Source organism: Peromyscus eremicus, chromosome 8a, assembly GCF_949786415.1.
Source record: "Peromyscus eremicus chromosome 8a, PerEre_H2_v1, whole genome shotgun sequence".
NCBI classification, from domain to species: domain Eukaryota; kingdom Metazoa; phylum Chordata; class Mammalia; order Rodentia; family Cricetidae; genus Peromyscus; species Peromyscus eremicus.
In genome coordinates, this window is record NC_081423.1 from 82,073,193 (window position 1) to 82,099,697 (window position 26,505).

The following is a 26,505-nucleotide window of genomic DNA, read 5'->3' on the forward strand; positions in this document are numbered from 1 at the left end:
CAGCACACCTCAAAACCAAACAACCCAGTCTGTCCCTAGGGTGTCCCTGGGCAGAGAGAAATACAGCTTTGTGAAGTGCCAGCAGCCCTGTCTCTGTTCTTGGTTGAGTCCTCAGACCATCGGCTTGTACGTGACCTACAGTAGGGACTGTGGAAACAGGAAGCCCGCCATGAATGTTTTGACATGCTTGATACATCTTTCAGCCAAGGTAAAGGTTGGGAATGAATAAGATAGTTTGGGGCAAAGGCTGTGTGCAGGTTATGGGTGACTTGATTTAAAGAGGACTTAGAAACAAAATGTCAGGGTCTATGGAGATGGTTCAGTGGATAAAGGCCCTTGCTGTGCTAACATGAGGACCCGAGTTCAAATCCCCAGAACCTATGGGAAAAGCCCAGTGTGGTGTTGCTGGTGCAACCTTACCATTGTTGGAGTGGGTACGGAGACAGGAAGATTACTGGGGCTTGGTGGCCACCTGTCCACCTCTAGGCTCAGCGAGAGACCCTGTCTCAGTGGAACAAGGTGGAAAGTGACTGAGTAAGACGTCCAGTGTCCTTCATTGTCTTCTGGGGTGCTTATCCTCCCACAAACATGCACCATATGCCGCACATATGCCCGAATCGAAAAATAAAGTATGTTCTCAGAAGAGACGCCAGTGTTACTATGAGATGGCACTAATTGCACAGATAAGGGAAAATAAGGCCCAGAGGGGACGTGGGGAGGGTGAGCTGCAAGTCAGTGAAGCCACAGCAGGATTCTTCCTGCCACATAGTGCTGTTACTGGTCCTGAAGGGTCCTGCACAGCTTTTCTTCCATAATGGTAATGGGCCTTCTCAGCCTCATAGACATTGTTAATCCTTATAACAACAATTGGTTGCTTCCAGGGAAAGGTTATAGTCTTTGTTATCACTGTATGTGTGGAGGATGGGTGGTGGTGGAGTGGGGCAAGTACTGAGAATGGAACCCAGAATCAGTGAGAGACAAACACTTTGCTACTGATCTCCACTCCCAGTCCAATGCCCAGTTGTAACACACTTTGTAGATAAGGGACCACGGGTTGGCAGAGGTGAGTGATTCAGTTATTTGCGTGCACAGTGTAGTTGAGGGCATGACTTTGGCTCTTCCTTGGAAATGTGGGTTCAAAGGTTGCTTCCTTCAATAATCATTTTCTGAATTCTCTAGAATGAATCTGATGCCCTGATAGGAGGGAATGACCTCATCTAGATCCAAGATCTTCCAGTAGAATGGGTCACTTGGTATCCCTCCTCTTCTGTGGCAGATAAAGCACCCACAGGGTCCAGCTGCTTCCTGTGGTTAATGAGGTTCAATCTTACTCTTTTCGTACTTGAGGCAGGGTCTCATGTAACTAATACTGATCTTAAACTTGCTATGTAGCTGAGGAGGGCCTTGAACTTCTGATTCTCCTGTTTCCACCTCTGGAGTGCTGGCATTATAGGCACAGGCCCTGCTACTCTCTTTCTATGGTGCTGGGAATCCATCTCAGGGCTTATTACATGGTACACAAGCACTCTACCAGCCACACCAGGTCCCCAGCCCTCTCTCTCACTGCTGACTACACTGCCTAACACATTTGCGACATGTCTCTGAGACTGCAGCCTTCTGGGAAGCAGGGTTAGGTCTTCTACCTTCCAAGTACGACAGACTGGTCGGAACATCAAAGAGTTTCATAAATGATGTTGTTTCATCAGCTCAGTATTGAAGTTCTCTAGACTTACAATTTTAACCCAGGCCCTTCCATGCCATTATCTCCTATCCCTGTCAGGAGTATAAGCCACAGAACTTGAGTAGGAAAGGTCAATCCCGTTCCAATTGTAAATGAAACCATTGAGACACACCAGCTCTGCTCCTTCTGCACCTGCATCAAAAACTGAGTGAAGAATGTTCCCTGAATTTTCCTTATTTCACCATACAAAATGCTGTAAAGCTGTAATTGTGACTGAAGCAAGCTCAATGGTTCTTAGAAGGGGAGCTTGGGACCACTTATGTCCCCAATGAGAATAAAGAACAAAGGCCACCACTTTTTTTCCAATGTCCCCTCTGAAACGCAGGAATTTAATCTGTATTGTAAAGTATGGAGAGATGGAACCAGGTGAGCCGTTTAAGAGATGGTTAGATAGTGAAGGCTCTGCCTTCATGGATGGATTAATCTCTATATATTAATGGGTTGGTCGGTTAGCAGGTTATCTTGAGAGGGAATCTGCTGTAAAATGTGGCCTGGCTCCATTTCTGGTATGGGCTCCCTCACCACATGATAACCTCTCCTGCGTCAGGACTCTGCAGACTGTCCCCACAGGCAAGAAGACCCTCACCAAATGTGAGCCCCCAGCCTTGAATTTCATGGCTGGCCTCTAGAACTGTAAGAAATGAACCTCTCAGCTATTCTGTCATACCAACAGAAAAAAGACTAAGAAAGATACAGAGAGGCAATTAAAATTGTGGGAGTGCTTTTGTTTGGTCCTGAAATGTCCCCCAAGGGTGTAAGGATTGAATATTGCCAACTGGTGGTGCTGTTCTGGAAGGCCGGGAGACCTTTAGGTGATGGGCAATGGCTGATGGAAGGGGGTTACCGTGAGAAAGCATTTGAAAGTTCCGCCTCTCCCCGATTAGAGTCTGGCGCTCTCCACTTCTTCACCTACCATCGTGACTCTGCTGTAAGCTCCCGACACAATGAATTCCATTGCACCCTTCTCACTTGGATGGACTGGACTGTCTGAAACCATGAGCCGAAAATAAATCTTTCCTCTCACATGTTGGGTTTGGGAAGTACTCGGTCACATCAGCTCTGTGGTCACTGACACAGTGAGTAAACTCAGAGATTGTATGGCAGTAGGTCATGTGCTGATGGACACATAAAGTTCTTGGTCACCGTTTTGACTCAGGTTTGTGGTTGTCTATGAGTTCTGTTGACATAGACTAAGCCTTTGGAAAGAGAAAAAACAACCCTGCCTCTAGTGAGTACAAGGTCCAGACTGCACCCTGAAATTCTTTCACAAGAATCTGCATGGAATTGATCCCATCTCCAATCATTTCAGGTGTGTCTGAGAAGCCGTGACTTACTAGCCCATATATCTGGCTCCTGTCTCATTTTACATCAGTATGTGTGGGTTTTGATTTATAAGAATTAACCTTGGACATTTTTTTTTTGTATTGCGTAGCCAGAGCAGGGTGGGGAAACTTGATGGTGTAATTTGAGAGGCCTGAGGAGAGGCAGTCTTTTGAGGTCTACCACACAGAAAGTTTCTTTGTAACCTTCTATGGAGAATCTATTGGATTGTAAAAGAAATGATGCCTTTGGATTTGGGTGTGTAAAAATAATATTTGCTCATTACCAAAATTTGGTTAGCATGTGAAAGTACAAGACAGGTGATTAGAAAACCTTCTAGTTTCACTACACAGAGGCACCCCTTGGTAAAGCCTGAGCAGCTCCTTTGAGGCACTCTCTAGCTATATCATTTGGAAGACACAGATGGCTAGAATAATTCGGGGCAAATGACATCTGATTTTAAAAACTATTTTTAAATAGTTCAGGAGGAACTTCATCCTCCTTTCTCAGCAGAGGTCCAGGATTTGGTCATTTTGTTCAGAGGACACACCTGCACCTGCACTATGGCTTCAAGATCTCATGGGTAGTTCCAGTTGTTCATGACTATAATCACCTCCCTCCGTATGACTTTCTAGGTAAAATTATTTGTAATTTTCACATTCATTTCCTCTTTCTGATGGACTAAGACACTGTCATGGAAAGGAACAGAGTGTTCTGTCGAAGAGGTCGTGAGGGAATGGATGGGGTTGCATGTGGGTATCTCAGAAGCCAGCGGGGAGCTGCCGTGACCCAGAGCACAGTTCATTTGTGCCTTTTAGAGACAATCATTCCATCAATGAAACATTTCAGGGCCCCCATTCTTTCTCTTTATAGTGGCAGAATGGCCACAATGATCATCCAACATATTTTTACTATTATGGCATTTCAGGATGGATGGCAGTGGAACTCTAGACGAAACTCCTGTGACGTTGTCCTGTGATTTCAAGGGCTACATAAAAAAAAAGCATGTACAGAAGTAAAACATAGTGATAGTGGTAACAGACCAGACATTGTGATTATTAAACTATTTCTGTTTGTTGAGGTAAAAGGAAACAATGGGTAGAAGTGGAGCATGAAGTATGCCATTTCAGACTCAGGTGGGTAGAGCTGGCTCAGGGTTGCTTCCGAATGATTTAGTTATATAGTGGTGAGTAGACAAAGAAAAACAAAACAAACCAAACCACGCATGAGCAAACATGTTTTAAGATCCTAGAAGGAAGTTTTATGAAGTGATAAGAAGGAAATAACCATGCTGGGAACTTGTCTTAATTTATATATGTATGGGTGTGGTATATATGTGTGTGTCTGTATGTTTGTGCATGTGAAGACCAGAGGTTGACATCAGATGTTGTCCTGGACCACTTTTCCCTTTGTATATTTAGACAGAGTATGCAGTTAACCCCAAATCCCTGATGTGGCTAGTTGACCTAGCCCGCTTGCCCGAGAGAGCTCCTGTCTCTGCCTTTTAAGTGCTGGGATCACAGACAGGCTTGTCATGCCCTCTTGTCATTTACATGGGTCCTGGGAGCTGAACGTAGGTCCTCATGCTTGTGTGGACAGGACTTCACCCAATGAACCATCTCCCTAGCTCCTTAATTGTATCTTCAAAAGCAAGAAATAATTTGATGCTTATTTATACGATATTGATACTCATAGACCACAGACTGGACAGGGCCTCACAAGTAACCACCAACAAATAGCATCTGGGATCTTAAGAGGAGAGATCAGAATTGGGAAAAGGCAAAGACGGCAGAATTGAGGAAGAGAACAGATCCTAACACAGTGAGATCGGATGCTCAGCATCCAGATCAGCAAGCATTAAGACCCACGGATGTGTTCTAGGCAATTTGGACACTCGAAACCATGACTGAAAGGCACATTTGCTGCACATGCCCCATGGCAAGCCACTGCCTAGTTATCCCACCACTTAGCAAGGCACGGCCTGACTCATCTTTAAGTCCCCAGTGTCTCCAGCATGTAGCAGGAATGGTTGCGGAGGCTGGTGTTGAGAGGGAGCTAAAGCGGTGGGTGGTAGAGCGTGTGGAGGAGTCTTTGTGAGACAAAATGAGAAGAAAAGGAAGCTGACTGTAGGCAGGTGAGGCAACAAGGGTGCACGCTGTCCAACGGCCAGGTGACAAAAGGTCCAAGATGGAGACACAGTTGGGAAGGAGTGGGAAGCTCCGTTTAGTGTCCAGAAAGAGTAGCTGGAAACACAGATCCTGCTGGAACTCCCTAAATTTTGGATTAGTTTTAAAGACACGATCATCAGCCCCTTGTAGTCCTTGTAAGCCAGCAAATAGATGTAGTGGTTTTAGTAGATTTACATTTGGCTTCTCTGGAGAGAATACCTCACCGAGAGTGTTGTGTATTTCCTATTGTTCACAGGGCAACAAAATGCCTATGCCACTTTCATGTGTCACTAATTCCCCAGTTCTTGTAGCTCCTTATTCATTTGGGAAAAACATTTCCCAAATGAAAAATTAATTCAGTACTTAAATGTTAAACTGAGATTTTTTAACTTGAAATTCAGCAGATTGACTATAAAAAGTTAGTAAAAACCTTGAAAAAAATTGTATATAACTTTTTCTTCTCTTGTTCTTATCCCCCCCCCCCCGCCCGCCCTCCCGCCCCAGAAGTGGAGTGTTCACTGACCTCGGCCTTTTGTCTTTATTTATTAAACGGGATCTCACCATGTAACTCAGGCTCTCCTTGAACCCAGGTCCTCCTTCCTCAGCCTCCCAGGGGCTGGGATCACAGCATGGGCTACCACAACTTGGATTTCCCAAAGGAAAAGATACCGTGGAGAAGTTAGAATCTACTGATATATAGCTTTTAGTGTTTTCTCCCTGACGTGGTCCTTTAGTTAACTAAATGCTGGGGGTTTTTAGGAATCTCATGTTTTATAGGAATATACTGCTGGACCACGTGTTCATGTTTCATGTCCTCATTTTTCAGTCAAATGAACAGTAATGGCAGAAGAGGAAGGATCATTGGCGAGGGACAAGGTTACGGAAGGGTGAGGACACTTGCTTTTAAGTCACAGCTGGATTCCTCATTCCCATTGCATTTTTCTCCAACTACCTGACCTGTCATATAAGGTCTGGTCCTGGGTGCTCAGTACCACTTTACGCTTCTAGTTTAGAATTGCCAGTTTTCATAGAGACACAGAAATTTAATGTCGTCACCACACATACACACACACAAAAACAACCCACCCCACCACCACGACCACGACCACCACCAACAACAACCCACCCTTTCTTGGTTGCCAAGGTCTTTTCACCTTATGGTGACTTTGTCACCATCTTCTGGGCAACATGTCTGCCATTCCATACATGGGTCTACACCGAGGAGGAGTAGTCTGGTTATCAGTTGATACGGAGAATTGTACGTTCTTTGTCATTTTCAGCCCATCAAAGGAGGCCTGTATCATCTTGCTCCTTCTCAGCGGAGGACACCAAACCTTGCAGAGAAGGCAGCAGAGGTTGCAGCTGCGTAAGGTTTTTGAGAGGAGCGGCAGGACGCCATTCCATAAGCCTGGCTTTAGAAACAGAGTCCTTTGGCGCTACTTTGACATGGCGCCAGGCCTGTTGAGGTGATTGTGCTCGTTGGCGGTGACAGAAGAACAACAGATGGGCACCAGTGGGTGGGGCGTGCTATTGCAAGAGCAAAGTGACTTCATGCTGCTCTTTTCTCTTTATTTTCTCCTTAATCCAGCAAGGATGGCAGCTAACCACACAAATCTCTTCTACAAAGGCTGCTGTCATTAATAATCCCTGAGCCAGCCAGCATGTTAGCTCCGACGCTCGCTGGGTATGACTTTCTCTTTCTGTTGCCACATGAGGAGCCGTTCAGAGTATCCCTGGTGGTGGTTGGCTGAGGCATTACCTCATGCAATTTGCCTAAAACCTTGTTCTCATAGGTTTTACCTTTAGCCCAGAGGTTCTTGTTGTGACATGGCCAGTGGGACCTGGGGAGAATTCCTGCTTGACTCTTCATACCAGAATCCATCCCTAGTTGATACTTTGGGGACCCGAAATGCAGCCATTTGTTTGGTTGACTCTGTAAAACTTTACTTCTTAAAAAAAAAGTCTTCATTACATTTTTCTCTCACTTCCTCCCTCCCTCCCTCCCTCCCTCCCTCCCTCCCTCCCCCCTCCCTACCTTCTTTCCTTCCATTAATGTTACCTAGACACCTATTCGAGTTACTAGAGCAGAGAGAACAGAGACAGCTAGATGAAACCAGGGATGCCTCCAGATGTTGTTTTGGCATACTGCCTATTGGGGCTCCTGGGTTCATTGGAAGTAACAAAAGAACAGCAGACGCCTATGGTAGGTGATTCCAGGCTCTTCCAGCTCCGTGCTGTGTTTTGCTCTTCGGCATCAGAGTCATGGAAAATCACAGAAAGCTCTCAGGAAGCAGTGCTGAGCCGTGCTCATAGCGATAGCTCCTGTGCCCTGCGGAAAGTGAACGAGAGCAGGAGTAAGCATGTGGGGACAGTAAGTAGGGTACTCGGTGATTGACTAGTGACCTGTGGCAGCAGAATGATTTAGTGAAATCTGCAGAGATGATAGGCTGGCATCCTGGACCTCAACCACATTCCTGCTATGACAAAGAAGACATTAAAATAAAATCCAACTTATGGCTTTTATGGTGCCACAGTGTGTGCATGTTGAATTGTCTAAAGAGCTTTGTGCAATAAATACATTCATTATATTAGCTTGACTGTACAGTTAGATACATGAGCTAATCAGTATGCCTTGAGATGGGAGTACCCAGATATTCCACTAACGCATTTTTTTGTTGAAGTTTCTGGGCTTGTTTTACGGATAAGTAATTTTATAACCAGTTATTTTTAAATAACTCTTTTTAAATGTTTTTAGTGGGTGAAAGAATTAAAACAGTGAGAAGAGAAGCCTTGCTTCAGATTGTCTTTTGAGACAGTGATGAAGGGTCCAGAGCCTGCCTGACCCCATGACCACAGCTTTGTACGTCTTCCCTGTGTTTGTGGAGGCCTCATGTGTGTGCACAATGTCTTCGCAGATTCGCTTCCAGGTGTCAGCCTTCCCATCTGAGCAGCTGTGGTCAGTCCCTCTGATTTGCTGATTAGAAACTGTCAACCACAGCTCAGCTTTGTCTCAATGCAGACAAGCAGAAAGGATTGTGCCTTGGATTTAGAGTACTCATTCTGTTATTACTCCCCCCCCCCCGCCCCCCCCCCCCCGGCAACCTTGACCTCCCTGGTCTCAATGATCTTATGTGAAAATGGCACAACCAATGATATTCAGTGTCATTTACAGGGTTGTTGGGGGAGTGGATGAATTAATGTACAGAGAGGTGCTTTGTAATATGTATGGTGTGTATGTGGTGTGTATGTGTGTGGTGTGTATGTGTGTATGTGTGTGTACGTGTGTGTGTGTGTATGTGTGTGTGTGTGTGTGTGTGTGTGTGTGTGTGTGTGTGTGTGTGGTGTGTGTAGGCCAGAGGCTGATGCTGGGTGCCTTCTTCAGTCAAACTCCACCTTAGTTTTTGGAGACAAGGTCTCTTGCTGAATCTGGAGCTCACACTCCAGCAAGACTTGTAGGTGAGAGCACTCCAGGGACCTGTCTGCCCGTTCCTCATTGACTCCCACCGCAGTGCTGTGGTTTTCACACAGATATGTGCCTGACTTTACATGAGGGCCAGTGACCCAAACTCAAGTCCTCCTGCTCACGCAGCAAGCATTTCACTGACCTGTCATCTCCCCAGCCTCCTGTGTTCAGCCTTGAATATAGTTCTCTGGGGGAAAAATACCTTCCATAGTATGCTTTAAGCTTAGAGAATGCATTTTAATGATCTTGGTGCCTTTTGATTTCTCGTTTTCTTGATGTAAACATCTTAAATACAGCCCCCATTTTCTTTATTTTGGTATGTTTTATTCTTACCTTTACTATGTTACTTATTTAGAACTAGTTATACTTGGGGATAGGCACATTTTTCCCCTTTGAGAAAGTTACCAGAACATTCTGTATGTTATCCTGTGGTATAACAACTAGGGCTTAGGGTAGGGTGGTACACAATAAACCTGTCTTAAAGCTCTTCCTTAGGAACTAGGATTTTCCGCGTCCTTTGAGCAATGACAACCATTCCCACATCCTTTGTTAGAACAATGCTCTCCCTATAATCTCTCATCATTGTCGTTCCTAAATGGTCATGGCCTTTTCTTTCCTTTCTCCCCAGGATCATAAGAGGGGTAAGGGGATAAAAGCCAAAAATGACCAGGAGATGGACTCGTATCAACAAGTCGTACCTGTTCTTTTGCCCCAAGATTATAACTGTTAGAGAATCAATGATTTCAAAGTATCTGTTGTGACTTAAAAGCAAGAGGCAGTTTTTGCACAATGCTTGGGAGTGCAAAGCCTGGAGCCCCACGGTCCTGGGGTTGAATCTTAGCTTTGACTTTCTGAATGACTCTGATGAGTTACAAGCCTCTACTGCCTCATGCTCTTTGTAAAATGAGTAGTTGTTAAAAAAGCACACGAAGAACACTTAACCTTTAGGCACACTGTAAATGCTCAATAAATGTTAATTGTTGTTGTTGTTCCCATAAAAAAGATGACCTCTGAAGGTTATGGAATATGTTTACACCTGCAAACTATTGGTTATGATGTGGCCTTAAATATGTTTTATCCTTATATTGTTCCCTGAGGCTTGAAGAACTGCATGAAAATCTGATTGGTCAGAGGATTTAAACACACATATCTTCATCACTATACATATATTATCCAGTTCAGGTGTTGGTGCTTTAGAGAGATAACAATGGGGGTCCCAGGTTCCCTTCCCTTCCCTTCCCTTCCCTTCCCTTCCCTTCCCTTCCCTTCCCTTCCCTTCCCTTCCCTTCCCTTCCCTTCCCTTCCCTTCGCCTCCCCTCCCCTCCCTTCCCTTCTCATTCTTCTCCCCTCCTTTCTTCTACTCTCTTCCTCCTCCCCTTCCCCTCATTTGGTTTAGAATAAGCAAGTCTAAGTGCAGTAGGCAGAATATTACCCACTCCCGGATGCCCATATCATAGTACCCAGAACCCGTGAACAGGCTATATTATGTAGCAAAAGGGAATTAGAGTTGTAGATAGAATTAAAGTTCTTAATCAGCCGGCCTTAGAATCAGGACGTGATCTTCAATCATCTAGGTGGTCCCAATGCCATCTCTAATGCTGAAGGGAGAAAGGAAGAGCCATCCAGTGCTGGAGAAGGAGACGAGAGGCAGGTAGCTTTCAGAGTGGTGTGCTCTCTCACACTGACAGCCAAGACGGCTCCAGCACCTAGAAGGTGGAAAAGGTAAGGAACCGGAGATTCTCATTTGGGTCCTTTAAGAAGGAATACAGCTCTGCTGTCTTGGTCTTAGGGCCTGGAGGCCCATGCTGGGCTCCAAACAGACAGCTGTAAGGCCATAAGTCAGTGTGGGTTTGAACCGCTAAGTCCACGGTAACTTGCTTTAGTCTCAGTAGAGAATATAAATGTGTGTGTGTGTGTGTGTGTGTGTGTGTGTGTGTGTGTGTGTGTACGTGAATGCATATAAAAGGAACTCCAGTGATTATTTTTTTCTGAGGATTTAATTAAAATTATTAGAATATTTTTCTGTTTTTTTTAAAAATAAAAACTTCAGTACATGTGTTTAGTATGAATCTTTATTGATGGACAGCACAGATGTTCACAGCAGCTTTACTTCCCAAATCCTGTTATCCAAATTATAGGCATTTAAAAAATTAGAACATGCGTTTCTACAAGACATCACACAGTTGTGGAATTTCAAATCACGTTTAATTCGTTCTTATAAGAAAGGTAGAAATTACACGGAATCATGGATCTTCATGAACATCTTGGACACCCCAGGCACCACAGTTAGGACTTAAGTGAATATGTCATCTTTTCATTATGACTAAAGTCCATTTCCTCCCAGGCTCATCCTTTGTTCACAGCTCTCAGAATCCTTTATGGACCTTCCCGGTTTTCTTCATCACTAATTGCTGTTTACTACACAGGTTTAATATTAATATGAAGAGATGGTGCTGTAATTGGGACAATGGACGTGGTGTCTGTGACCTAGAGCTACTGGACATTCTGTCCTGATTGGGTGAGCTCCAGATGACTTCTTGGCTCTCCTTACTCAGTGACTATAGGGCACACAATTTTGCTTTTCCTCATTGTTATACCCCTCCTGTCCCTGCCACCCAATTTGTGTCTTTCTTAAAGAGATTCCAGGAATATCCCATCCTCTTACCCTGTTTCCTATTAACTGTGAGATAAGACTGAACCAGTAAGTCCTCTACAGCTCTGAAAAACCACAATCGCTGATGAAACCACAAGCTGTGTGTTGGAAACATAGATGTCTGGAAGCTACTGTTTTAACCCTGCACTCATTATGAAGGACCTTGGAGATGAGTCTTGCTTTTCTTCTTGTTTTTCCAATGAAGAGCTCTCAGCTTTGTGACTAGTGGAGAAGAGCCAGTATTCAAGCAGTAAACCTTGTGAGCCCAACAACCTGACTTCTACACTGAGAATGAGGTGGGATGGATGATGTCTAGTGCAGGCTTCTGGTCTCCAGGGCACAGCCCTTTGTTCTGTTTATAGTAGCATGTATCTGCTCGCAGGCTGGTGAGTTCACAGTACTATATGTATTAGTGTCCAAGAACCAAAGGGATCCTCAAGAGCCGACTCACAATAATACCTTTCAAATGCCACATGATCTAGAATGCAAGTTCAATAACACCTGGAGGCAAAGCATCTGCAACTAATAATTTTCATCTGAAGCTCAGAGCATCTTTTTCATTACAACTGAATAGATTCATTAATTAATTGGCAAAGATAGAACCATAAGAGAGACCCCCAGATCTTAAGGGGGCGAGGCCTGAAGTATTGCCACAACTCTGTGTTTAATGTTCTTTGTTCTGCCTTATTCCTTCCTGGATTGAACCACAGGCTGACACTGTTGAGCTGTGTGGGGAAGGCTCACTTTCTTAGAATTTCTGGAACCTTCATGTCTTTGATTAATGTAAAATACTACAGCAGCAAGCTTGAATAATAATGGAAGCCATTTGATGCTGTGACCTACATAGCTTTGGGACTGACCTGACTAGGGGTGATGGGGAATGAAGAAAAGACAGATACACATACAGAAAAGCTGGGATCAGGTGGGTTGTGCACTCTGATGGAGATGCACATGGAACACCTTTATTATATACAGCTGAACTAGGAGGAGGATCAGCCTGTATCCATAGGGTAGGGGGTCTTTGTAGGGGAGCATCCTCAGACTTCAGTCATCCAGGAGAAGGAAGCTAGTTGGTACTTTTTGCCCAGACTGTCAACATTCTTCCCTGGACCAAGGACTTGTCATTCTCATGGGTCTGAGACACTGAGGTCCTTGACATGGCTATGTTCACATCAACAATACACTCAGGACTTCATCCACTTTCCACTACTGGACATATGGAGTATAGAAGATATGTATTTGTTTAAATCTTAGTTTTACAATGTACTAGATGCAAGACATTGAGAAGGTTAGTTGACTTCTCTAAGCCTTGGTTTAGTTATTAGTAGAGCAAATAATGCTGGCATTACAGGGTAATCATGAGAACTAAGTGAGATAATTTATGGGAAGTACTTAGCACAATGTCTGAGGTGTAATTTTCAATCAAGTTTTAATTGACAGAAGTACTTGCCCTGCTCTTTCTATTTTTGGCCTTAAGAGGCACTGTGGCTTTTGCACATAGGTAATGATTTTGGTTCTGTATTAGCTGTCCTTTGTTAACTCTGAAGGTTTTGCAGAATTCCTCCTATTGATTTCTCTCTAACTGTATAGTCCAGTTTCGGGGAACACTGAGACCATAAAGAACAAGGACACCAGATACTGTGCTAGGCAAGGGGCAGGCTGACAGACTCGTATGAACTGCCCTGTTATTTCTCATTTCCACAATACTGATCTTGTATGTACAGGATTGACTTCATGCTTGTCTCCCTCTTTCCTGAAGAAGGTGCCATCTTCTTACTACTGATTGACAGGACATATGAGGGTTAGTTATTATGGAGAGTGTCCTTTCCAACTGAATTCCATAACGTTCTAGAAGAGTTGGATCTGTGCTTCATTTTTCTTTGGGCCATTCCATGGTTCCACTTTCTATTAAAAGGCAGTGATTGGATGACTTTGGATGACTGTTCTATTGTCAATTTGCTTAAGTGAAATAACTTGTTAGTGCTAGTATGATTATTTTACCAATTGAATGTAAGTTCCTCAAAACATCACAAGGACAGCTTACTAACAACGTTATGGGGTGTCTGACATGCTCTAAGTGTTTTGCATACACTAATTAATGTCATCATCTCAACACTATGAAGTACATGCTATTACCAGCCCCATTATACAGACGAGGAAGTAGAGTGAGAGAAGTTAAGTAACTCCTATGGGATCTCACAGCTGGGGAATCAGACCTAGCTTGTCTAGATTCAAGTATTTGGTCTCTGTTTCCTTGTTGTTTGGTTTTTGAGACAGAGTCTCACTGTGTAGATCAGGCTGGTCTTGAATTTAGAAATCCACCTGCCTCTGCTTCCTGAGTGCTGGGGTCAAAGGCATGTGCTGCTGTGACTGGCTAGTACTTGTTCTTCATTAGTCCATGATTTTGCTTCTTGACCGGACATGACCAAGTTCTCTTCTAGCTTTTGCTAATGCCTCACCTCTAGGTTTTTCTGGAGTACTTCTGGATCTTTGTCTTAGTCTCCTTCTCTTCTTCAGTTTGCAGATTCCTCTTGGATAGGCCATAGTTTTATTTGCCTTCCACCATGAGACTTCTCTCTTTAACCAAGGTCACGCTGGAATGTTGGGCAGTTGTTTCTTGGGTGGTGACAGTGAGTGGGGAGGGCATAGTTATTTTATTTCTAGTGGGCCAATCAACAATCCTCACTGATGCACAGGCAGGGGTCTCATGCTCTCATCTTCAGTTGGGGATAGATAGTTCTCTATGACCAAGGACACAGCTGTCTCTTCCCAAATTTTCTGGGTCAGTAGGTTAAGTGGCTTCTCCAAGGGCCTCAGATACCAAATGTAGGATAGCATTCTCCACGGTGACTCCCAAGGCACCTGCTGGTCCCACTAGGTCACTGTACAGAGCTGTGATATCCAACTTTTGCTTCTGATTTAGAAGGAAGGTCCTCTTGATTTTTTTTTTCTGAGAAGGACACAGGGAAAGGAGCCCCTGACCTGCTTTCACCCTAGGAAATATCAGAACTTGCTACCTTAGAGAGTTTCTTCAGGTAATACCAGTATATCTCCCTCAGTTGCTACATCATGTCAGGCAGGGAAGGAGGAGAAGGTTAGGGAGTGGAGAAGATGGAGAGGGAAAAGGAAAGGGAATGGAGTCTGAGAAAGGACAATAAAGAAAACTCATTCAGAAGCTTTGTTTCTGTGACATCTTATTGAGATGTTTAGAAAATCAGCATTTTCTGTGATGTTCTTATGTGCCTGGAAATGGTAGCCTATAGCTTAAAGATATTGCTTAAGAAAATCCCTCCAAGCATGATGCTCAACCAAAAAGAATCATTCCAATTAAAACAAGCCTTTCCAATGTTGCCAAACCGGGCTGCTCCCATTTGACTGGGTGCGTGGGTAGTTCCCATGAAGCTGTGAATCCTGCGTGAACACATTGACCAGGTATTTCCAGCCGGCCAAATAGGTGAAGGATTCATTTCCTATAAAAGACATTTGATTACAGTGTTGAAACAATGAACACATTCCAGGCTTGCCTGTGATGACGCTAACCCAGGGCTCTGTGTTGTAGATGCTGATTGACTCAGCCTATGAATTCTTCCTAAAATGAGCTGTGTGTGCACGTGTGTGTGTGTGTGTGTGTGTGTGTGTGTGTATGTGTATGTGACACATTTCCCTTTGTTTCTGAACTTTATTCTCCTCATTCTTTCTTATTTGAAGGGGATATTTGCTTTTAAAATGCCTTTTAATTATTAAAAAACTTTATTTTTAAATAAAATAATTAGATTAGGATAAACATAGCCAAGAAATAGGCTTATTTCTGCCTAGAGTAAGATACGTTTCCCATTGTTTGCTACATGGGAATCATGGGAGTTCATAGGAAGACACTACAGTAACTAGTTGCTAAGGATCATATAGAGAGCGCCAATACCATTTACAGTCTTTAAAAGATACTTGGAGGAGGGGTCAGAGAGTGTTATTTCTGGCGTCATGTCCTGTTTATAGATAGATGACTAGACACAACAGGGTGAGTCACATCGCAGCAAAATGCGACTGTGATCTTTTGTAAGAGAAGCCAAGCAAGGACATTAGACTTGAAGAGTCTATGATGAGCACTCAAGAGTAAATGGAAAGAAGGCAAGCGGTGCCTCTGGGACTGAGCCAGAGGTCGGCATCTTGTAGTTGGTTCATGGTTGATTCCATTAGCTCCCCTGTTTGGCTTTTACTGCTGTCCAGAGCAGATATGCTGGGATGTGAAGGAGAAGAAGGAGTTGGATTTTCCCATTGATCAATTGCCTTTTCCTCTAGACTATTTATCTGTGCTATGAAGATGGCAACTGGCGGCTATCAAAATAGCTTTCTAATGTTAAAGCTCCCCCAGCCCGTGAGCTTGGATAAAGAGGATAGTTGGTGCTGATGGCACAAGGCTCCCAAATAGTTTCTCATCAGAGGCAGCGAGTAATGGGAATGGAACTCTGAAGAACTGAAAAAGTATCAGTGCTGTTGTGCATTTCTGCTAGAGGAGATTACGTAATATATAATACAATAAGGGAATTTAAAGTACTCAGAGTTTGGTCTCATCATTGTGTGGCACCGAGTGCTAACTTCTGTAACCTGTGGTTTTTTTTCAAGGGTTAGATGAGATTATCATTCGTAGCTACTTTATGGTGGTTGTGTGATCATCAAGTGAGTTCAAACACTTGCTAATGTATTGACTATTATTGGTTAACCCTGGCTTGGAGTCAGGTAGATAGACAGTGGAAGAGGTGCTGTCTGTGAATGTGGACATCTATAGGGCTAACGTCAGAGTCTAAAGAGTCAAAAAAAAAAAGGGTGGATGGAGACGATCAGTGTATACTGTCTGCATATGTAGAAAGATCACAGTGGATCCTCATTCATGCACAGTTACTGTGTTAACTTAAAAAGATAGGGGAAATGTGTGTGTGTGTGTGTGTGTGTGTGTGTGTGTGTGTGTGTGTGTGTATGTGTGCTTGTGTGTGCACTAGTGCATGGGAGGAGCATCGGCCGATGTCAGATGTCTTCTCTTATCACTCTTTATTTCAGCTTTTTAGAAGATAATGTCTCACTGAACCTATAGCTCACCGATTGGCTAGCCTGGGTAACCATAAGCTCCAGCGGCCCTCCTGTCTTGGCCTTTCCAGCACTGGGATTACAGGGGTGGATAACTGCACCTGGCTCTGTATGTCGGTTCTGTGGATCTCAACTCAGGTTCTCACACTGCTGACCTGTTGCTGAAGTATGTGAGAAACAAACAACAGACACACAAATGAGTCCTTTATCTCTCCCCGTGGCTGTGTATAGGACACTTATTTAGCTCTCTAGAAAATTTCAGACCACACTGTCTTTTTTTTTTTTGGCCATAGATATACAAAATCCTGCAGATTTTTTCTTACATGCTTTTATACAAAGGAGGCAATTAAAAAATGACAGGCCTTTGAGGTGCCAGATTCTCTCTTCATTATGCAGGTCATAATATTTTGTTTTCAGTGTGGGTGGCATGGGGGGTATTTCAGTTGAAGTAGGAGAAAGATTTTTTTAGGGGGGGCATGAACAGAGAGTGTCATTACCTCATCAGCCCAAGGTTAGAGATCCCTAAACCCTGGATTCGGGTGGAATCAAAATCCCAGAGCAAGGTGAGCAGCTAGCTCTCAGTTCTTGCCAAATGGATTTCCAGTTAGTGTTGATGGTGTGTACCAGGAAGGACCCAGCACTGAGTCAAACCCAAAGGAAAGCACCATGGATGGAACTGACACATGTCTAGGGTCTAACTTAGAAACTAAGAACGCATTTCTGCCTAGCACTATCCATCGTTTTCAGAGCCTGGTCACCATCATTAGTCCTTTGAACCCTTCCACTATGTGCCAGGCAGGGCCAATGTTCTTAAATCACTTTTACTCAAGGTCACCCACAGACTGGATGGAGGCTGTTCGTGGTTTCTGAGTACCAGTTCTTCACTCTTCCCACACTTCCATCTTGCAGGCTGAGATAATACGCAGGGAGGTGCTGACAGGAACTACTCTGCATTTTTCAACGAGAAATTAGCAACAGAAGATCCTTCTGGGAGTTCTGCATTCCGCCTGCTTTGTGTAAGCCACGGCTTGTCTGGAGGAGGCACATGAGCTGTGAGTTCAACAAGGCAAGTGTCTTTGATGTGAGCATCAACTAGTATCTGATACATACCCTTAAGAATTCAAAAATGCTTTATTAATATAATTGTGGGTATAATCACAGGAATGTTCTTTTTTTATTCCCCCCAAACACCGAACATTGTTAAAACTTCCAAATCATGACTGGATAACTAAATTCACTGAGAAAAATTTTTAAAATGAGACAATGACAAAAGAAAATGAGGTCTAGGCTGTAGCTAGTGGCAAACATACATAATGATCATGTACAGAGTGGGTTCCATGTGACCTTCACAACAGCCCTGTGAAGTAGGCATGGTCCTCATTGAGCAAACAAGGGAATCAATTGGATGAAGGCTGAATGCTTTGTGCGGTATCATGGTAGGAAATAGGCAGGTTTAGAACATCAGGTCTTGGGACTTTACATTTTATGTTTGATTTAGATTTTTTTTTTAACTAACACCTCTGAAAAGCTTCAATCATTTTTTTTTTTCAAATAATGACTTCCTTACTTTATGGCCCTGTTCTAAAAGTTGTGTTACTGGCTGGTGTAGAAAGGTGGCTGCTGGCATGTGGAGCAGCCGCCTCTTGCTCGCAAGCAGAGATTACTCACTAATGCTCTTTTGGAAAGTTTGCGGATGGTAATTCCATCTCTCTCTGATGGATAGACTGAGGCAGGAATCTAAGCTATTTTGTCATTGTTACCCATCAGGTCTTATGTCTTGAGAAATCCAGCTCTATGCCCCTTGTCAAACAAGTAGCTCAAACTCCTATACCCTAAGGGATAGGAAGAGAAATAACCAACATTTAATGAAAGGGCCCAGGGTATTGCTTCAAACTGACGCCATAGAGAGAGCTCTAGATTCATCCCACACAACTAGTCCTGATTCTTAAAGACATTTGGAAAAGAGCCTTGTGGTTCCCAAAGTTTCAGAGACTATACATATCTGTCACATGTGAAGGCATAGGCCTATAATCCCAAATATGCTGGAGGCTGAGGCAGGGAGATCATCTGCAAGTTTAAGTCCCACCTGGGATACAGAGTAAGTTTAAGGTCAGCCTTGGCAATTTGGTAAGACCCAACCTGGAAATAAAACATGAAAATAAGGGTGGGGGAAGAGTGTAGAGCATGCAAAAGCCCCCCAGTCACCTCAAAGTTACTTTTGATGAAGGGAATATATACTAGTACAGATAAGCAATGGCTGAGGTAGCACAGGTCAGCAGGATCCAGGCTTGTCATTGTTTCATCCCTGGAAACTAGACTCTGGGGTCTTTTTTTTTTTTTTTTTTTTAATCTATTCTGTTCCTGTGTTGGCTTCATTCTATATCCAAAGAAGGAATCTAGAAGGCAAGGCTGTGGCTTTTTACCTTCACGTGCCAATTGCCAAAACCAATCCTAGAACTTGTCTGACTGGCTCTGCAGAGGCACAGAGATAAACAAGGCTTGACTAAACAAAAGGAAAACCTGCCTGTCCATCACATGGCTAGGCAAGCAATGTAGGACATCTTTGTGGGCACTCGCTACATCCCATCCCAGCGACAATGCAAAAATGTCCTTCCAGAGAAATGTGACTTAGTATCATATTGGTGGCAGTGACTCAGGGAATGAGAAGAATAAAGGTTGGGGACCCACTGTAGTAGTAAGAAGCTAGGTACCTTAAGAGACTTTCTTAAACCTTTCGGGCAGGAGCATACACTGGCCTCTCTTTCATGAATGTGGGTCATTCTCAACACCTTGGGATGCTAGACTTTGGCAGGTCTGATGATGTAACAAGGCTGCACATGCTCGTGAGAAGAAATGACCTTCCCATCCTTGATCTCCTTGGTGATGGTGCATATCTTAACCAGTATCCTGGATGGGGGTCCAGAGGCATTGCAAGGCTTGTGAATCCAAGGGAGGCATGAAGATGTGTAAATTGGGGCAAAGCACTCCATAGCTCCGGCCTGGCAGGATGGCTCACATTTGGTGGCACATGGGTTACAGGGAAGCCTAAGTAGAAACAACAACAAGAACAGAATTTTAGCTGTGATTAAGGAAGGGCAATACTAGCTATGGAGAAGACAGGAGTGGCTAAGCTGTCAATACTTGTCATTCAAAATAATCACTGCTAAATGCTTATTCGTTCATTTTGGGCTGTGGTTATAGCAGAACCAGAATCAGAGAAGATCTGTTGGAAGACAGCCTCCTGGCTTCAGAAGTGTTACCTGGTTTAAGCTTCCACTCTAGCCCCATGGGAACCACACTGCACCAGCAGTCGAAACAGGGGCAGAGCCCAGCTCTGTTGTTTGCTAGTGGGCAACGCTGGGTGAACCAGTCAGCCCTCTGGAGCTTTAGTTTTGCATGGGCAGAATGGACATAATGGGAACTAAACTCACGGATCAACATGGGTTGATGCAGCAAGTGGAGGGGCTTACTATCTGGAAAATGGAGATGAGTTAAATAATTTTCTTGTGTGGGGGAAATTTTTCATACAATTAGTTGTGATCTGAATCCCACTTATGGGGGAGTCTTTAGCACATCACTAGGAAGTGTGGAAGTGCCCTTTTGATGTCTCTAAGCATTTTGTTTTTAAGAAAATTGGAGTAGCCAGCAGTTTGTAGTATGCTCTTTTTGAGATATGTGATTCTAATTAGCTAACTTATGGCCTTTTGCCATACTGTAGTTCTTTAAAGGAACAGCGTCAGGTAACATTGTACTTGTGCTGTGTGCGCATGCTAATAAAGAGGATGCAGTGAACAGAGGTGACTGATTATTTGGGGGCAACTGGTGTCCTTTGCAATTTTAACAAAGCTTTTGTGGGATTAGTTTGGTCTGAGTTACTCCAAGAACTCATGGTTAACGCTGAGCTCTTTATGGGTCAGTTGGCTTATTATTATTAAAAACAAAACAAAACAAAAAACCTTTTTATTTGTAAAAGAAAGGATGTCTCAGCATCCTTTCTTTTACATGTCAGCATGCTCCTATTGGGGTGAAGGGCAATATCTAGACAGGGTTGGGGGTTTCAGCCTGAGCACTGTGGTCCCCTATGGGACCAGGGTTGTCCTTTCTCATTTCAGCAAAGTCCCATGCTCATCTTAGACTAGTGGTTCTCAACCTTTCTAGTGCTGTGACCCTTTAATACAGTTCCTCGTGTTGTGGTGACCCCCAGCTATACAACTATTTCTGTTGCTGTTTCATAACTGTAATATTGCTACTGTTATGAATTGTAATGTAAATATTTGGTATTTCTGAGTTCTTAGAAGAGCCCTGTGAAAAGGTTGTTTTGCTCCAAGGGATCGAGATCCACCCACAGGTTCAGAACCTTTGTCTTAATAGGATGCAACCTATAAGGAACTAATTCGGTATGTTGCTCTTCAAACCAGTGTAGTTCTACCCACATCTCAAATCGGGACTAGGGTACAATTGTAGGTCTTTAGAGAATATTTGATAATCTCCATCCAGATTTTCCCATCATTGCCAAGAAGATCAAAGTATTGTTCTCTGATGCTCCTTCCCCGTGTGTGTGTGTGTGTGTGTGTGTGTGTGTGTCTTGCTCATGTATGTTGTTTTAGTTTTACATACCTGCCATCCAAGCTCTCCAGAAGGCTGCGGTAGGTGGCGATCTCACACTCCAGCCGGGACTTGATGTCCAGCAGAACTTGATACTCCTGGTTCTGTCTTTCCAGGGCACCCCGGATATCTGACACCTGAGCCTCCAGGTTATGGATCAGACCCTGGATCTGGGCCATCAGGGTTGTGTAGCGGGCCTCTGTCTCTGTGAGGATGCATTCTTGGGAATCTCTCTAAGGAAGAGGAGGAAAACAGATTCAAATGATGACTCCCTGAAAATTCCCTTAAGGTCACTGTTAAGGCCATTTTAAACAACGGTTTCTTGGTGATAGTGCTAACGGTTCTCGAAGCCCTTTATTACTTCTTAACCAAATACATGCAAGACAAAAATGATAATGTTTCTTTCCTCTATCCCCTCTTTTTAAAATCTCTTTGGTTTATTCCTCCCCCATCCCGTTTTGCCACTTAATCTCTTACCCTCTGGCTCATGAGAGAAAGAGAGAGACAGAGAGAGACAGACAGAGAGAGAGAGACAGAGAGAGACAGAGAGAGAGACAGACAGAGAGAGAGAGAGAGACAGAGAGAGAGAGACAGAGAGAGACAGACAGACAGAGAGAGAGACAGAGAGAGAGACAGAGACACAGAGAGAGACAGACAGAGAGAATCCACCTCATTTCATTGAAACCCAGGCATTAAAATCATACCAAGACACCTCATTCAGCCAGCGTTTGAGTCTTTCAAAGGAAGTGAGCAATGTTTAACTACAGGCATTTCCCTTAGTGGGTCAATTCCTTCAGAAGTGGGCCAGTTCCTTTATAAGTGCATTAATTTCTTTATAAGTAAAATATGAGTGTTGAAATTCGAATGTGTCAAGTTCTTTCTTGTTCTACCATTTTGTAAGTCTACACATAATGGTGGGATTTTAGGCTTTAATAACCCTGGCTATTCACATGATTGTCTCAATTTTTATAGATGAGAAAAATGAGGTTCAATGAATTGCCCAATATCACATGACTAAGAGGTGATGAAACCTGGGGCCAGGTATTCCTATGCCCCTCCTAGCAGGCCATTTGAGTGCTATCTTATTTCAGAGTCACAGTCTCAGGAAGCAGGGGTGGTGCTGGCTCTGGGATCTGATCCCAACACGTTTCTTCGGCAACTTGGAGAAGGCCACTCACTGCTTTTAGATCTGTCAGAGTCTCTATCTGTGAACTAGGTGTGACAGCGCTTAGTGTGGATCTGGCTTAGGAAAGTCCCCCACATTCTTGGAACCCCACCAGTGAAGTTGGTTAATGGTTTATGTCATCTCTTTCAGAACTTTGTTTCAGAATTCCAATATGATAGCTTACAATAATGCTTTGCAGAAAATAAATCAAATGCTCTCCTGGCATTTCCAAAAGTGTTTTCTGTGGGTCATGACCACTATGACACACTCTTGGGGGGGCAGAAAGAGCTTCTGCAATCAAATAAGTTTTGGAACGCTGAGTACTGCGCATCTCCTTCTTGGAGGTCCATGTCATCTTGTAGGCTAGCTTGTAGAAAGGCTAACCTTTGTTCAATCCAACATTTCCAAGACTTACTCGACCATGAAGTTCTTTTCTAGCCACAGACCCTTTAACCAACAGGGACACAGTCTGGGAAACAGTGGAACACTCAAGACATCAGGGAGTGTTGCCACCAGGGTAAGGTTAGGCTTGGTGAGCCTCTGGGTACCATTCGGTGCTGGGCCTGCAGTTCCACCTCGAGGGCACTCATGGTACGTCTCAGTTCTATGACGTCCTTCTGGCAGCACTGCTGTTGCTGGGAGCTGGTCCCTACTTGTTGGTTCAGCTCCTCCATCTGAAACACACAGATTCCGGGTATTTTACAAGGAAGCACGACTCACAGAAGGCCTCCTAGAAATGTCAACATGTTGTTTTTGACTTGTTTGCTCTCCCCACCTGTGTATTGAACCATTGTTCTACGTCTTTACGGTTTGTCTCCACAATGGACTCGTAGCGACATCTCATTTCTTGTAGAATTTGATTTAGGTCAATGGAAGGAGCAGCTGTGACTTCGATGTTGATTCTGTCCCCCAGCTGGCACTGCAAGGAACTGATTTCCTATGAGAAGAAAGAAGAATGTGAATTACTTAGCAAATAGATGACCCTTCCCTACCATGTTCTTGTTTCAATCTGACAGAAATAATTTGGTCTAATTGGGTCTGGAATACAGCCCACAACAAAGGGATACATGATTTATAGGTGTTATTCAGATGCCCTACAATGCCCTTCAAAAAACTGAAGATGATTTCAGGTATGACTCTGTGCATAGATATGTGCCAAAAAAAGAGAAGGAATTGACTAACAAGATCAGAATTTCATACATTTTAAGACCATTTCTAGAGATGAAGAATGGAGGCAGTGTCATGGAGGTGGGGATTATGTGGAAAGACCACTATCTCCGCGATGCCCATATGAACTTGTGCCAGAACTGGCTTGTGCCAGAACTGGCTTTTTCCAATAGGAGATGGTAGAAGTCTGTTTAAGGATTTCTACAAAAACCAGTGAAGATGAGAAAACTGGGATGATGGGGACTATTCTACCCACATGGCATTAGATGTAATATAGTAAGCTGACTGTATGGGCTGTATCAGTATAATCAGGGCTGACAAATGGAGATGTGTCTAGGGGGATACACTTTGTTATGTACGACTCAGAGGAACTGATGCTAATTTTAGGGGTTTAGCTTGTGCTGACCCTTGGTCTTTTTCTCACCTCTTCATGGTTGGTTTTGAGGCACAGAAGTTCCTCTGTCAGAGACTGGACTCGAGCCTCCAGGTCAGCCTTACTCAAAGTCAGCACATCCAAGATCTGCTTCAGGCCCTTGGCATCAGCTTCTATGAGCTGGCGCAGCGATAACTCGGCTTCATAGCTTAAAAAAAAAAAAAAAAAGGTATTAGAAAGGAGATGTCCAAGGCAAGCTCAGCAGAACTCCCGGCTTCATTCTCCTCTGGGTCACTCACTGAGTGTTTCTATGGAAGAGTTTATTCTTTGTAGACGTGAAACCATTTGATCCATATCATGACTTAGTTGTTATGCTTGGGAGTGACACAACTTGGCTGTCTTTTGAGAGGAGGGAATTTATTTTCCTTCTTTGCTCCCAAAGGCAACACAGTGTAAGAAAACCATTGGGTTTGGGGTCAGGATCTTGGGTCTGCATTTTTGGCTCTGTCTCATTTTACAAACCTTTGTGTAAGTTTGTTCCTCATTATACCAAGGTTTTCTTGCGTAGAGCAAGGTTACAAGATATTGGCCCTCCCTATCTCACTGCGGGTAATCCTATGGGTCTGTATGTCACCACGGCAGGAGCTGTGTGCAATGTTAGGGCTGTTAATATTAATCACACTGAATCTGAAGGTCTTTTCTGGGTTAGCGCTGATAGGCTATAACTTAGAGGATGTGGGGACAGTCTCACAGGGAACATTTAAGTCAGACTTGGGGTGAATGCTATCACCGGTGACAGTGCTGGGCAGGCTTACTTGGCTCTCAAGTCATCTGCAGCCAGTTTGGTGTTGTCAATTTGTGAGACCAGTCTGGAATTCTCAGCCTTGGTACACAAGATCTAGAATTAAGAGATTGAACACACAAATGAGACAAACACCAGGATCCCCTACTTTAAGAACCAAAGGGCCGTGTGCTCCAGTTAGTCAAAGACTAATTAGAATTTTCCTGAATCTTTAGAGAGATGCTTAAAAAATGGGGGAAACACTGGAGAGTCAGAGTTCTTGTTATTTTCCTGAGATTAGCAAAAAGCCATGCAAATTAAAAACCTTTGTGAATGTTTTTCTATTAAAATAGAGTATCTTTTCTAATTTTTTCCCAGTTTACTATGACATACTAGAATGCAAATTCTTGAGTCCTGGCATATTTTCTTAGAGCCTAAAATAGTGGCTAGAGCATTTTTGTTGGTGTTCAGTAAATATTTGTTGAAAAAAAAATGAAGTAAACCCAGGTGTGTAGCAGCAATCACTGGACGGGAAACTGAAGTTTGGTATAGAGACACACTATTTAAATACTGTGAAGATGACCACATGGGCATTAAAGGTACTGGTAGTTATAACACAGATAAAAGCTAAAACTATTTGGAGACTTTAAAAAGCAGAATAGCTTCTCAGAGCCCCGATCTCTTATTTTTATTTAAGACGTGGTAGCAACTCATTAGCTTTCAATTCTGAGTTATTTGGTTATAAAATGGCAGAGCATACAATAAATAAAAAGATATAGAAAACTTTGTGTGTATATCTCAAGATGAATTTCACTCAAGGGATTTATTCTTTCCTTCCTTCCTTTTTTTCTTATTAATTTTGTTTGTTTGTTTTTTTTTTTCAGACAAGGTTTCCCTGTGAATCTCTGGCTGTCCTGGAAACTCACTCTGTAGACCAGGCTGACCTCAAACTCACAGAGATCCTTCTGCCTCTGCCTCCTGAGTGCTGGGATTAAAAGCATGCACCACAATGACTAGCCTCTTCTTTTATTCTTAAAAATGTACCAGCATAGAAGGCTCTAGAAAGACTAAAATGTAACAGATAACAGTAGTTTAGAGACTATTGATTCATAGTTTGATTCAGCGCTTTGCTGAGTCCTTACCTTCTGCTGCAGCTCCTCAATGGTGGTGTAGTAGGACAGGTAGTCGGGACACAGGACAGGGAGCGCCTTGCTGCACTCCTTCTGGATTTTATCTTCTAGTTCGGAGTTTTCCCCTTCCAGCATCCGCACCTTTTCCAGGTAGTTAGCAAGGCGTTCATTCAAAATCTGCATGGTCTCTTTCTCGTGACTGTTAATGCCTTCACCACACAGGCTGCAGTCTTCCAGGCAGGGATGGAAGTTGTAGGTTCTTATCAAGTAGTTAGGGGTGCGATAAAGGCAAGGGGTGGGTCGACAGCCCTGGCCCTGGGGAGTTCTTTGAGCATGGCCAGTTGACTGGCCACTGTGACAACTGTTGTTAGAAGAGCTGGTTCTAAAATTTGTATTCCCAGAGCAGTTTCGGGGTGCCGTTGAAGAAGAAATAGTTGCTGTAGAACCCTTGGTATCCATAGTGTGTGTCCAGCTTCAGGTTGTCTCAGTGTTTGTGGTCACCACCCAAAGCACCCTGATCCTAAATGCCAAGCCTGTGGCTTTTCCTCTTTGAAGTGCTTATATAGCTTCCCTCCTGATGGTGACACAGGAGGTGGGGTGTTTTCCTTTCTAATGTTTATATCGAATCCCACAGGAACATCTCATTAATCTGCTTTTTACCCGCCTGCCAAGAGTTACTTGTCTCATAAAAATGTGCATTTAGGTGGTTACTAAGTTATTACCCATCGCAACTACTACTTGTCATCGGGCCCAGGGCTTCACATCGGGTCTTCAAAAGGAACTGCCGTCACACTCTTAACAGCATCCATTATTAAGCAGGTGTGAGTGTGTTACGATCTTTAAATTCTTGTTGACCTCTC

The 26,505-nt window shown here is 43.6% G+C and overlaps 1 protein-coding gene across 1 annotated transcript; it reads right to left on the reverse strand.

Annotated features, from left to right (window-relative positions):
* Positions 1–19,222: 19,222 nt before the first annotated feature.
* On the reverse strand, positions 19,223–26,104 carry Krt39 (keratin 39). The gene is made up of 7 exons (XM_059269688.1): positions 25,658–26,104; positions 24,550–24,632; positions 23,786–23,942; positions 22,970–23,131; positions 22,743–22,868; positions 21,042–21,262; positions 19,223–19,469 (listed from the first exon to the last, which is right to left on the reverse strand). The coding sequence occupies exons 1-7, from the start codon at positions 26,102–26,104 to the stop codon at positions 19,223–19,225; spliced, it is 1,443 nt and encodes a 480-aa protein (XP_059125671.1).
* Positions 26,105–26,505: the final 401 nt, after the last annotated feature.

Excerpts from the sequence above, each read along its gene's own strand:
- Krt39 (XM_059269688.1), bottom strand. The coding sequence starts at position 26,104 with ATGGATACCAAGGGTTCTACAGCAACTATTTCTTCTTCAACGGCACCC. Across the intron at positions 23,943-24,549 it reads GCAGATGACTTGAGAGCCAA|CTATGAAGCCGAGTTATCGC; the intron begins GTAAGCCTGCCC and ends TTTTTTTTTAAG. Across the intron at positions 22,869-22,969 it reads AACAATGGTTCAATACACAG|ATGGAGGAGCTGAACCAACA; the intron begins GTGGGGAGAGCA and ends TGTGTGTTTCAG.